Source organism: Nycticebus coucang, chromosome 5 (genome assembly GCF_027406575.1).
Source record: "Nycticebus coucang isolate mNycCou1 chromosome 5, mNycCou1.pri, whole genome shotgun sequence".
Classification (NCBI taxonomy): domain Eukaryota; kingdom Metazoa; phylum Chordata; class Mammalia; order Primates; family Lorisidae; genus Nycticebus; species Nycticebus coucang.
The window spans coordinates 45357074-45371625 of record NC_069784.1 but is presented as its reverse complement, the minus strand read 5'-3'; the positions used below and the strand labels follow the sequence as shown (position 1 = coordinate 45371625).

Below are 14552 nucleotides of genomic sequence, written 5' to 3'. Positions count from 1 at the left end.
TGACTGGATACAAAAACTCAAGCCAGATATCTGCTGCATACAAGAATCTCACCTTACATTAAAAGACAAATATAGACTCAAGGTGAAGGGATGGTCATCTATACTCCAGGAAAATGGAAGGCAGAAGAAAGCAGGCGTCACAATCCTATTCGCAGATGCAATAGGCTTTAAATCAAACGAAATAAGGAAGGATAAGGATGGACACTTCATATTTGTTAAAGGTAATTCTCAATATGAGATTTCAATTATTTTTATTCACCCAACCAGAATGCACCTTAATTTATAAGAGAACCTCTAACAGACATGAGCAACTTGATTTCCTACAGTTCCATAGTAGTTGGAAATTTTAACACCCCTTTAGCAGTGCTGGATAGATCCTCCAAAAAGAAGTTAAGCAAAGAAATTTTAGATTTAATCCTAACCATTCAACATCTGAACTTAACAGACATCTACAGAACATTTCATCCCAACAAAACTGAATACACATTCTTCTCATCAGCCTGTGGAACATACCCCAAAATCGACCACATCCTAGGCCACAAATCTAACCTCAGCAAATTTTAAAAAATAGAAATTATTCCTTGCATCTTCTCAGACCAGCATGGTATAAAAGTTGAACTCAATAACAACAGGAATCTGCATACCCATACAAAAACATAGAAGCTAAATAACATTATGCTGAGGGACAGATGGGTTATAGATGAGATTAAGAAAGAAATCACCAGGGACAGCACCTGTGGCTCAAAGGAGTAGGGTGCCTGCCCCATATCTTGGAGGTGGTGGGTTCAAGCCCAGCCCCAGAAAAAAAAAAGAAAGAAATCACCAAATTTTTGGAACAAAACAACAATGAAGACACGAATTATCAGAACCTCTGGGATACTGCAAAGGCAGTCCTAACAGGGAAATTTATAGCACTGCAAGCCTTCCTCAAGAAAACGGAAAGAGAGGAAGTTAATAACTTAATGGGACATCTCAAGCAACTGGAGAAGGAAGAAAATTCCAACCCCAAACCCAACAAAAGAAAAGAAATAACCAAAATCAGAGCAGAATTAAATGAAATTGAAAACAAAAGATTTATACAACAGATCAATAAATCCAAAAGTTGGTTTTTTGAAAAGATCAATAAAATAGATAAACCTTTGGCCAATCTAACCAGGAAAAAAAAAAGAGTAAAATCTATAATTTCATCAATCAGAAATGGTTAAGATGAAATAACAACAGACCCCTCAGAAATTCAAAAAATCCTTAACAAATACTACAAGAAACTCTACTCTCAGAAATATGAAAATATGAAAGAAATCAACCAATACCTGGAAGTACACCACCTACCAACACCTAGCCAGAACGAAGTGGAAATGTTGAACAGGCCTATATCAAGTTCTGAAATAGCATCAACTATGCGAAATCTCCCTAAAGAGAAAGCCCAGGACCAGATGGCTTTACGTCAGAATTCTACCAAACATTTAAAGAAGAACTAGTACCTACATTACTAAACCTCTTCCAAAATATAGAGAAAGAAGGAATATTACCCCACACATTCTATGAAGCAAACATCATCTTGATCCCCAAACCAAGGAAAGACCCAACAAGAAAGAAAAGTATAGACCAATATCACTAATGAATATTGATGCAAAAATACTTAATAAGATCCTAACAAACAGAGTCCAACAACACATCAAAAAAATTACACACCATGACCAAGTGGGATTTATCCCAGAGTCTCAAGGCTGGTTCAGTATATGTAAATCTATAAATGTAATTCAGCACATAAACAGCTAAAAAATAAAGAGCATATGATTCTCTCAATTGATGCAGAAAAAGCTTTTGATAATATTCAGCATCCCTTCATGATCAGAATACTTAGGAAAATTGGTATAGAAGGCACATTTCTTAAACGGATAGAGGCCATCTACAGCAAACCCACAGCCAATATCGTATTGAATGGAGTTAAATTGAAATCATTTCCACTTAGATCAGGAACCAGGCAAGGCTGCCCATTGTCTTCATTGCTCTTTAACACTGTAATGGAAGTTTTAGCCATTGCAATTAGGTAAGAAAAGGCGATCAAGGGTATCCACATAGGGTCAGAAGAGATCAGACTTTCACTCTTCCCAGATGATATGATTGTGTATCTGGAAAACACTAGAGATTCTACTAGAAAACTTTTAAAAGTGATCAAGGAATAAAGCAATGTCTCAGGCTACAAAATCAACACCCATAAATATGTAGCCTTTATATATACCAACAATAACAAAGCCAAAAAAACAGTCAAGGACTCTATTCCTTTCACAGTAGTGCCAAAGAAGATGAAATATTTGGGAGTATACCTAACAAAGAACATGAAAGATCTCTACAAAGAGAACTATGAAACATTAAGAAAAGAAATAGCTGAAGATGTTAACAAAAGGAAAAACATACCGTGCTCATAGCTGGGAAGAATCAACATTGTTAAAATGTCCATACTACCCAAAGCAATATACAATTTTAATGCAATTCCTATTAAAGCTCCATTGTCATATTTTAAAGATCTTGAAAAAAGAATACGGAATTCGTTTTATATGGAATCAGAAAAAACCTCAAATAGCCAAAACATTACTCAGAAATAAAAACACAGCAGGAGGAATCACACTACCAGAACTGAGACTGTAATATAAATTGAAAGTGATCAAAACAGCATGATATTGGTACAAAAACAGAGAAGTAGATGTCTGGAACAGAATAGAGAACCAAGAGATGAATCCATCTACTTATGTTATTTGATCTTTGACAAGCCAATTAAAAACATTCAGTGGGGAAAAGATTCCCTATTTAACGAATGGTGCTGGGTGAACTGGCTGGCGACCTGTAGAAGATTGAAACTAGACCCACACCTTTCACCAATAACTAAGATAGACTCTCACTGTATAAAAGATTTAAACTTAAGACATAAAAGTATAAAAATACTTGAAGAAAGTGCAGGGAAAACACTTGAAGGAATCGGCCTGGATGAATATTTTTTTTTTTTTTTTTTAGAGACAGAGTCTCACTTTTATGGCCCTCGGTAGAGTGCCGTGGCCTCACACAGCTCACAGCAACCTCCAACTCCTGGGCTTAAGCGATTCTCTTGCTTCAGCCTCCCGAGTAGCTGGGACTACAGGCACCCACCACAACGCCCAGCTATTTTTTGGTTACAGTTTGGCCACGGCTGCGTTTGAACCCACCACCCTCGGTATATGGGGCCAGCGCCTTACTGACTGAGCCACAGGCGCCGCCCGCCTGGATGAATATTTTATGAGGAGGACTCCCCAGGCAATTGAAGCAGTATCAAAAATACACTACTGGGACCTGATCAAACTAAAAAGCTTCTGCACAGCCAAGAACATAGTGAGTAAAGCAAGCAGACAGCCCTCAGAATGGGGGAAAATATTTGCAGGTTATACCTCCGATAAAGGTCTAATAACCAGAATCCACAGAGAACTCAAACATATTAGCAAGAAAAGAACACGTGATTCCATCTCAGGGTGGGCAAGGGACTTGAAGAGAAACTTCTCTAAAGACAGATGCACAATCTAAAAACACATGAAAAAAAGCTCATCATCCTTAATCATCAGAGAAATGCAAATCAAAACTATTTTGAGGTATCACCTAACCCCAGGAAGAGTAGCCCACACAACAAAATCCCAAAACCAGAGATGTTGGCAAGGATGTGAAGAAAAGGGCACACTTCTACACTGCTGGTGGGAGTGCATGCTAATGCGTTCCTTCTGGAAGGATGTTTGGAGAATACTTAGGGACCTAAAAAATAGACCTGCCATTCGATCCTATAATTCCTTACTAGGTTTATACCCAGAAGACCAAAAATCACAACATAACAAAAACATCTATCCCAGAATGTTTATTGCAGTCCAATTCACAATTGCTAAGTCATGGAAGAAGCTCAAGTGCCCATCGACCCACGTATGGACTAGAAAATTGTGGTACATGTATACCATGGAATATTATGCAGCTTTAAAGAAATATGGAGACTTTACCTCTTTCATGTTTACATGGATGGAGCTGGAACGTATTCTTCTTAGCAAAGTATCTCAAGAATGGAAGAAAAAGCAGCCAATGTACTCAGCCCTACTATGAAGCTAATTTATGGCTTTCACATGAAGGCTATAACCCAACTATAGCACAAGAATTTGGGAAAAGGGCCATGGAAGGGGAAGGGACAGGGGAGGTTAGGGTGGAGGGAGGGTAATGGGTAGGGCCACACCAATGGTGATCTTAGAATGGGTACAGGCAAAACTTACTAAATGCAGAATACAAATGTCTACATACAATAACTTAAAAAATGCCATAAAGGCTACGTTGAACAGTTTGATGAGAATATTTCAGATTGTATATGAAACCAGCACATTGTACCCCTTATTTGCACTAATGTACACAGCTATGATTTAACAATAAAAAAATAATAAATTAGGGCGGCGCCTGTGGCTCAGTGAGTAGGGCGCCGGCCCCATATACTGAGGGTGGCAGGTTCAAACCCAGCCCCAGCCAAACTGCAACAAAAAATAGCAGGGCGTTGTGGCGGGCACCTGTAGTCCCAGCTACTCGGGAGGCTGAGGCAGGAGAATCGCCTAAGCCCAGAAGTTGGAGGTTGCTGTGAGCTGTGTGATGCCACGGCACTCTACCGAGGGCAATAAAGTGAAACTCTGTCTCTACAAAAAAAAAACCAAAAAACAAAAAATAATAAATTTAAAAAAATCACCTCCCAATATGCTTAACAGAAACAAGCTATATTCATTTTGAATTGTGTTCCATTAAAGACATTGCTGAAATCTATCCAATGGTTTATTTACACGTGGTCCACTATGGAATTTTTCAGATTGTTTTAAAATTGGCTGTAGCTAGAGTTTTAACTTCCATTTGGACCTTGCTCTCCTTCACTGTTTGAAGGTGGGTTTGGAATTCTCCAGCTTCTTACTAAGAATAGTTGCCATTTCTTTTCTCTCATCAAAATTCTTCCACTACTCATATGATTCTAAAAACTGATTATTTCCAAAATCTTTTTCCATATCCACAGAAAGCACAGCAAACCACTGTCTGTTATTTTTATGCTGTACAACACAAGCTACATGTAGGCAAGCTAAAGCTATCATGAAAGGACAATACAATATGCAACGATCTGTTCTGTAGGTAGGTATCACTATCTTCCATGCATGGGAAAGCAACATGTCTTCTGGCCCATATCCTGCACATACTAGAGCAAAGGTCTGTAAGGATGATACACTATCAAGCAACAATCCATCAGTTCTAAAAAACAGGATTAACATTCTAATATATGGTTCATACTATACGGAAATTCCTTTGGAAAGGCGCATGAAAATCTAGTTTTTAATACAGAAGTAGCAGCAGAAATCAATTTTGTATTTGAGACTACTCCAAAGTCCTCTACTTTGGATGCCAAAAACGCACATGTAGGAGCCATTAATACAGAATCCACACTTTACAAAGAATATCTGGCATAGAATCTCTTGAAATAGACTGTGGCAGTGGCAATAACTTGTCTTAATTTAAGATGTTCACCTAATGCTTAGATAATATTTATAAAAAATATTTGTAATTTCCCATACTCTTCTACTAAGAAAAACTTTAAGTCTTTTTGGCACTCCTTGAACAGATCTTGTTTATCCAAAATCCAGCACAAATAGTGAGAAAAGTCCCCTACCATGGAACACAACTTGCCCTGATAAAAAAAGCAGCAGCCAGCAGAACAGCTCGGGGGGAACCATACTGTCCAGTAACTGCCCTCCCCAATTAAATCCAAGAAAATAAATTATTAATCCATATTCAGAATTTTATTTTCTTAAATTTTTTTCCTAAATTATATATGGCTAATTGGCAACTGCAAAATAGATTAATAAAAAGCAAACGTCAAAAAGAAAAACAAAATTTAAGTGATCACGATTAATTGGGGTTAAGAACTGACACCACCATGGCAGTTTTTGCACATCTGGTTAAGCCGGACAAAAGAACATCCAAAAACAAACCCTCAGTGCAGTCAGTATCTAATTGCCCCCCATAGGTTATGCCACTGTTAAGTGGATAGTTTCAGCCAGATGGATTAATTAGCAGCAAATGCACTATCCTATTGGAAACAACTAGAAAAGACGGGGGTTGGGGGTGGGGAAGGAAGACTGAAAGGACTGTAATTCCTAAAAGAAAACTGCTGAAAAGTGAACCAACAAAGTGCAACTGACATTTGCTAATTTGGGCATGAGCAAGAGACCAAGATGCTGGCTTTACCCAGACTGAGGGCTGCTGCTAGGTGACAGAAAACCAGCATACTTTTTATACAAAGGTCTCAAAGAGCTGAAAAAACAAAACTGGAGATTTTAAAAACTTCATAGACTTGGCCTGTTTACTTTAATTCGGCTCAGTCTCTAATCAGACTCATACACGCAGCCTTATAATATCCTAAATTTCTCCCTAGCAGAGCAAAGACAGTATCTTTGGAAACCTCCAAATTTTCTTACTACAATATACGGAATCCCATAAAAAAAAAATCATGGCACAAAAAGATAAGAACAAATGACCAAACACCAAGATAAAAAATGGGAAAAAAAAATAAAGACAAAAGAATGACAACTGCCAGGGACTACAGGAAGGAAGGAATAGAGAGTTATTATTTAATGGGTACAGTTTCCATTTTGTAAGATATAAACAGTTCTGAGGATGGATGATGGTTATGTAGACATACTTAATGCCACTGAACTGTACACAGAGAAACAGTTAAGACAGTAAACTTTGTGTTATGTGTTTTATACCACAGTTTCAAAAACAGAAATATATCAACAAATGAGGATATTGAAGTAAACAGAATAGCTATAAAAATGTCAATAGTTACTATATTCAAAATATCATAAAATGTCAATAGTTACTATATTCAAAAAAAGACAAAAATGAGATTCTTAAAAGAGGAAACTTTAGAGAATTAGGATCTTAAAAAATAATCAAATGAAAATATCAGGAGGAAAAATAGTAAGATTCATTTAAAGTTAAGAATTCAGCAGAGAAGTTTAAAGAAAATTAGACACAATAGATGTATGATCAGATGCCAGATCAACAGAAAATCTCCACACTGAAGCAAAGAGAAAAACATATGGAAGTTATATTCACATGGAAAACAAAAAAAAAGTAATTTAAATGAACATATTTCCATGGTTATGAATCTATAGAAATCACACAAAATTATAGTTATTTATTACAATAACTTGATTCCAGTTTATATAATGAGATTAAATATTTATTCATTCATACAAACGATATATTGGTGCAAACCAATATACTTGGCATAGAAGTTAGTTACAAAGATATTTAAGACAGTCACTGCCCCCAAAACATTCACAAGAGGCCGGAGAGGGTAGCTGACTCCTGCAATCCTAGCACTCTGGGAAGCTGAGGCAGGTGGATTGCTTGAGGTCAGGAGTTTGAGGACAGCCTGAGCAAAAAGAGCAAGACCCCGTCTCTACCAAAAATAGAAAAAGACTAGCTGAGCTTGGTGGCACATGCCTGTAGTCCGAGCTACTGGGGAGGCTGAGGCAAGAGGATCGCCTGAGCCTAAGAGATTGAGGTTGTTATGAGCTACCATGATGCCACGGCACTCTACCCAGGGCAACAGACTAAGACTGTTTCAAAAAAAAAAAGAAAAAGAAAAGAAAAGAAAAAAATCACAAGAAGCAGAAGGGTAATCCTTAACCTTTTACTAAATATAAGGATGAATTCACTAGAATTTAACAAAAATATCTGCCAGGTGTGGTGGCTCACACCTATAACTCTAGCACTCTGGGAGGTGGAAGTGGAGCCAAGGCAGGTGGATTGTTTGAGTTCAGGAGTTTGAGACCAGTCTGGGCAAGAGCAAGACCCTGTCTCTAGCCAGGCACTGTGGTGGGGGGCTGTAGTCCCAGCTACTTGGGAGGCTAAGGCAAGAGGACTCTTAAGCCCAAGAGTTTGAGGTTGCTGTGAGCTATGATGATGCCAGGGCATTCTTCTCAGGGTGACACAGGGAAATTCTGTTTCAAAAAAATAATAATAAATAAAACAAGCCAACAGATTTGGAGTAGAGGTAGGAGGCTCATTTTGAATACAGGAAATAGCCAAAAGTATGGGGTAAGGTGGGATAAATATGAAAGGTTGGGGAAGTTAAATAATTTCAATATCTGGAGAACACCATATAGTAATGAGTAAATTAAATTCGTGGGCATAGGTTAGCAGAAATCAGATAACTTCATGCCATCTGAAGAAAAGAGAATGTTTTGAAGAATAGAAAAACAATAAATGCGGAATTTAAACAGGAGGAGCAAGATGGCGGATGAGTAACAGCTTCCTGGCAACTGGGCACAGTGAATCTGGGGAGACTAGACTCCAGGCATCTCTGGCTGCTGGGATCTGCCCATAAACACCCCTTTGAGGACACAGGGAGTCAGCAAGAGACTTCTGGACCCCAGGAGGACAAAAGCAGTGGAAAACTGGCAAGTGGTTGTGTGTGTTCGTTTGGTCTAATCCTGCCGGCAGTTATAAGTACAGCAGCAGTGAGACTGCAAACCAGAAAGGCCTTACCTGTGAGCTGCTTTGGCTTTTTTGGAGTTGGCACTCAGTTGAACTACTTTGGGAGAACTTGGGCAAGAGTGTGAAGGAGTTTAAGCGTTGTCCAGGACACTAGACTGAGCCGCTGAGGCAGACAAAGCTAATAGTGTTCAGCTGTGAGCCACACGGAGCCATTGTGGGAGAAGTGCCCCGGCAAGTTCCTCCCTCAGGGTCACAGAGCAAGGATCAGGCGGGAGCTAGTAATCTATTGACTGAGCAGCCTGAAGGCAGGGACTGAGACACCTTGCAGCCTTAGCCCTCAGGGGCATAAGCAAGATCAGTTTTGGCACACCGGTTAAGTGGATATCCAGGGTGACTGAAGACTTCTCTAATTAAACTTTCCAAGTAAGAAGACAATGGTAATCTACCTTAAAGCTATTTAAAAAGAACAATTTCCAGCCCAGAATTCTATATCCTGCTAAGTTAAGATTTAAAATTGACAGAGAAATCAAATCATTTACTGATATACAAACATTGAGGAAATTCGCCACAAACCAGCTCTACTGGAAATACTTCAACCTATTCTACACACTGACCATCACAATGGATCAACAGCAAAGTAAGAACTCAGCAATTAAAAGACAGAACCTAGCTTCCACACTGATGCAAAAAATAAAACTAAGCAATGGACTCTCACAAAATAAGACGAATAGAACACTACCACACTTATCAATTATCTCAATAAATGTTAATGGCTTGAATTCCCCACTGAAAAGGCATAGATTGGCTGACTGGATTAAAAAACACAAGCCATCCATTTGCTGTCTGCAGGAAACACACCTGGCTTCAAAAGACAGATTAAAACTCGAAGTTAAGGGTTGGAAGACAATTATTCAGGCAAACGGAATTCATAAGAGGAGTTGCAGTTGTATTTTCCTATACATGTGGATTTAAAGCACCAAAGTCAAAAAAGACAAAGATGGTCACTTTATATTGGTCAAGGGAAAAATACAACAAGATGTTTCAATTCTAAATAATTATGCACCCAATTTAAATGCTCCCAGATTTCTGAAACAGACCTTAGTCAGTCTGAGCAATATGATATCCTATGATACCGTAATAACAGGGGATTTTAACACTCCTCTTACAGAGCTGGACAGATCCTCTAAACAGGAATTAAAGATGTAAGGGACTTAAATGAGACCCTAGAACAACTGTGCTTGATAGACGCATACAGAACACTCCATCCCAAAGATAAAGAATATACATTCTTCTCATCACCCCATGGAACATTCTCCAAAATTGATCATATCCTGGGACACAAAACAAATATCAACAGAATCAAAAGAATTGAAATTTTACCTTGTATCTTCTCAGACCATAAGGCACTAAAGGTGGAACTCAACTCTAACAAAAATGCTCAACCCCACCCAAAGGCATGGAAATTAAACAATCTTCTGTTGAATAACAGATGGGTGCAGGAAAAAATAAAACAGGAAATCACTAACTTCCTTGAGCATAACAACAATGAGGACACAAGCTACCAAAGCCTGTGGGATACTGCAAAAGCAGTTTTGAGAGGAAAATTCATCGCTTTAGATGCCTACATTCGAAAAACAGAAAGAGAGCGCATCAACAATCTCACAAGAGATCTTATGGAATTGGAAAAAGAAGAACAATCTAAGCCTGAATCCAGTAGAAGAAAAGAAATCTCCAAAATTGAATCAGAGATCAATTAAACTGAAAACAAAAGAATCGTTGAGAAAATTAATGAAACAAGGAGTTGGTTTTTTTGAAAAAATAAATAAAATAGATAAACCTTGGCCAGACTAACTAGAAATAGAAAAGTAAAATCTCTAGTAACCTCAATCAGAAATGATAAAGGGGAAATAACTGATGCCACATATACAAGAGATCATCTCTGAATACTACCAGAAACTCTATGCCCAGAAATTTGACAATGTGAAGGAAATGGATCAATATTTGGAATCACACCTTCTCCCTAGACTTAGCCTAGAGGAAACAGAGCTTCTGAACAGACCAATGTCATGCACTGAGATTAAAGAAACAATAAAAAAGCTTCCAATCAAAAAATGCCCTGGTCCAGATGGCTTCACTCCAGAATTCTATCAAACCTTCAAGGAAGAGCTTATTCCTGTACTGCAGAAATTATTCCAAAAAATTAAGGAAGAAGGAATCTTCCCCAACACATTCTATGAAGCAAACATCACCCTGATACCAAAACCAGGAAAAGACCCAAACAAAAAGGAGAATTTCAGACCAATCTCACTCATGAATATAGATGCAAAAATTCTCAACAAAATCCTAGCCAATAGATTACAGCTTATCATCAAAAAAGTCATACGTCATGATCAAGTAGGTTTCATCCCAGGGATGCAAGGCTAGTTTAACATACGCAAGTCCATAAACATTATCCACCATATTAACAGAAGCAAAAATAAAGACCATATGATCCTCTCAATAGATACAGAAAAAGGATTCCATAAAATCCAGCATCCTTTTCTTTTTTTTTTTTATTGTTGGGGATTCATTGAGGGGCCAGCATCCTTTTCTAATTAGAACACTGAAGAATATAGGCATAGGTGGCACATTTCTGAAACTGACTGAAGCTATCTATGACAAACCCACAGCTAATATTTTATTAAATGGAGTAAAACTGAAAGCTTTTCCTCTTAGAACTGGAACCAGACAAGGTTGTCCTCTATCACCATTACTTTTCAACATAGTCCAGGAAGTTCTAGCCAATACAATTAGGCAAGACAAGGAAATAAACGGAATCTAAATAGGAGCAGAAGAGGTTAAACTTTCCCTCTTTGCTGATGACATGACCTTATACTTAGAGAACCCCAAAGACTCAACCAAAAGACTCCTGGAAGTCATCAAAAAATACAGTAATGTCTCAGGATATAAAATCAACGTCCACAAATCAGTTGCCTTTGTATAAGTCAATAACAGTCAAGATGAGAGGCTAATTAAGGACACAATTCCCTTCACCATAGCTTCAAAGAAAATGAAATACCTAGGAATATACCTAAGAAAGGAGGTGAAGGACCGCTATAAATAATATTATGAAATCCTCAGAAAGGAAATAGCAGAGGATGTTAACAAATGGAAGAACATACCATGCTCATGGCTGGGAATAATCAACATTGTTAAAACGTCTATACTTCCCAAAGCAATCTACCTATTCAATGCCATTCCTATTAAAATACCAATATCGTATTTTCAAGATTTGGAAAAAATGATTCTGCATTTTGTATAGAACCAGAAAAAACCCTGCATAGCTAAGGCAGTTCTTTGTAATAAAATAAAGCTGGGGGCATCACCATACCAGATGTACTATGGCTGTACTACAAAGCCATAGTGGTCAAGACAGCATGGTACTGGCACAAAAATAGAGACATAGATATTTGGAATCAAATAGAAAACCAGGAAATGAAACTAACATCTTACAACCATCTAAACCTAACAAGATCATACCTTGGGGGAAAGACCCCCTGTTCAATAAATGGTGCTGGGAGAACTGGATGTCCACATGTAAAAGACTGAAACTGGACCCATACCTTTCTCCATTCACAAAAATTGATTCAAGATGGATAAACGACTTAAATTTAAGGCATGAAACAATAAAAATCCTCAAAGAAACCATAGGAAAAACACTGGAAGATATTGCCCTGGGGAAAGACTTCATGAAGAAGAGTGCCATGGCAATTGCAACAACAACAAAAATAAACAAATGGTACTCAATTAAACTGAAAAGCTTCTGTACAACTAATGAGACAACAACCAAAGCAAATAGACAACCTACATAATGGGAAAGTATATTTGCATATTTTGAATCAGACAAAAGTTTGATAACTAGAATCTATAGAGAACTCAAATTAATCTACATGAAAAAAGCCAACAATCCCATACATCAGTGGGCAAAAGACATGAAAAGAACCTTCTCTAAAGACAGATGAATGGCTTACAAACATATGAAAAAATACTCATCATCTCTATCTCTTAGAGAAATGCAAATCAAAACCACCCTGAGATACCATCTAACCCTAGCGAGAATGGCCCACATGACAAAACCTCAAAACTGCAGATGCTGGTGTGTATGTGGAGAGAAGGGAACACTTTTACACTGCTGGTGGGACTGCAAACTAATACAAGCTTTTTTGGAAGGAAGTATGGAGAACCCTCAAAGAACTCAAGCTAGACCTCCCATTTGATCCTGCAATCCTGTTACTGGGCATCTACCCAGAAGGAAAAAAATCCTTTTCTCATAAGGACACTTGCACTAGACTATTTATTGCAGCTCAATTTACAATCGCCAAAATGTGGAAACAGCCTAAATGCCCACCAACCCAGGAATGGATTAACAAGCTGTGGTACATGTACACCATGGAATACTATTCAGCCATTAAAAAAATGAAACCTTTACATCCTTTGTATTAACCTGGATGAAAGTGGAACACATTATTCTTAGTAAAGCATCACAAGAATGGAGAAGCATGAATCCTATGTACTCAATTTTGATATGAGGACAATTAAAGACACGGTGGGGGTGGGGGAAGGAGAGAGCAGAGACAGAAAGAAGGAAGGAGGGGTGGGGAAAGGAAGAGCAGAAAGAGGGAAGGAGGGAGTGGGGTGGGGCCTTGGTGTGTGCCACACCTTTTGGGGGCAAGACACGATTGCAAGAGGGACTTTACCTAACAAATGCAATCAGTGTAACCTGGTTTCTTGTACCCTCAATGAATCCCCAACAATAAAAAAAAATATTAAGAAGACAAAAAAAAAAAAAAAAGAAAAACAATAAATGCTACAACACGCCTAAAATGTTCTGGAAGGTACTCTGTATTTCACAAAGTATACTACACCTTCTAACGGTCCTGCCACTTGAAAAAGTTTGAAAAATATTCAATAATAAGATAGTATAAATATCACATGACGTTCAAGGTCTTCACAGAAGGATCCAAATTTTTATAGTCTACTCTGCCTAAGTTCTCTAAGACATTGCCACTCCGTCAGTTTGCCAAATATACCCTAACACAAGCCATTTCTCCTACCTGCACTCTCTCCTCCAATTTGCTGTTTAGGGAACCTTTAATTGTGAGATAAGGTTCAATAAACAGTTTTTCCCTGATGCCTTTCTAAATGTCTTGCTCTGAAAATTAGTAACTCTTTCTATTGTGTTCCTATCAGATTCAATTCATTCATAAAATATTGAGTGCCTCATACGTACCAGGCACTGTTCTAAGTATTCTAGGCAACTGGAAGGAATCAGTGAACAAAAAAGTCAAAGATCTCTGTCTTTATGGAGCATATTGTTCAAACTTTGAAGAAGATAAGAGTATGGAAATGGGAAAAGAGGAGCATGTGTGCTTTATAAGACCTCCCCAAGAGATTCTAGTATGCCTGCCTCCAACTGATCCAGCCCAGGCTGAAAATCACAGCACTCGAAAGCATTATAATAAATAAGAGCAATACATTAGACAGTATTCTGTTTTCATATACAAAGTCTTACTTGTCTTTTCCTCTAATTGAGAAACTTTATCTCTGCATTCCTCCAGCAGAAATGTTAACTCTTTCATTTTATTATCTTTCTCAGCGCTTTGGCTCAACAGTAGTGATACCTAAAATAAAATATTTATATAATACATTATAGAAATAAAAAGTTAAACCTTATGATTACTTTATGTACTTATCTATATGCTCCTCAGCTGGCCCACTTGACCCTCCCTACCTGGACTCTACTCCCTGACAGCCGATGAAGTCAGAGAACCCCATTTCATCTTCGCAAGAAAAAGAAACGTATCAACTTGAAAAGGACAACCTCCAAACACGGGTATTCCTGGCACAGGGAAGGGTGGCACAGTCTGTCCTTCCTACCCTGTCCAACCTAGATCTATAATGCCATCAACCCAGTTCATATACCCAAGCAGGAATTTGAAGAGCCCCAGGGGGAAAAAAAAGTTGTAAATAATGACATTTAG

At 38.0% G+C, this 14552-nt stretch overlaps 1 protein-coding gene and 1 pseudogene across 1 annotated transcript in view; both read right to left on the bottom strand.

Annotated features, from left to right (window-relative positions):
• SYCP1 (synaptonemal complex protein 1) overlaps positions 1-14552 on the bottom strand; it is a 128734-nt gene that overhangs the window by 94119 nt on the left and 20063 nt on the right. Inside the window, exon 11 of the mRNA XM_053591310.1 lies at positions 14084-14192. Within this exon, the coding sequence (XP_053447285.1) occupies positions 14084-14192 (109 nt within the window). The remainder of the gene's footprint in view (positions 1-14083; positions 14193-14552) is intronic.
• Positions 4856-5713, bottom strand: LOC128586426 (cyclin-C-like; annotated as a pseudogene).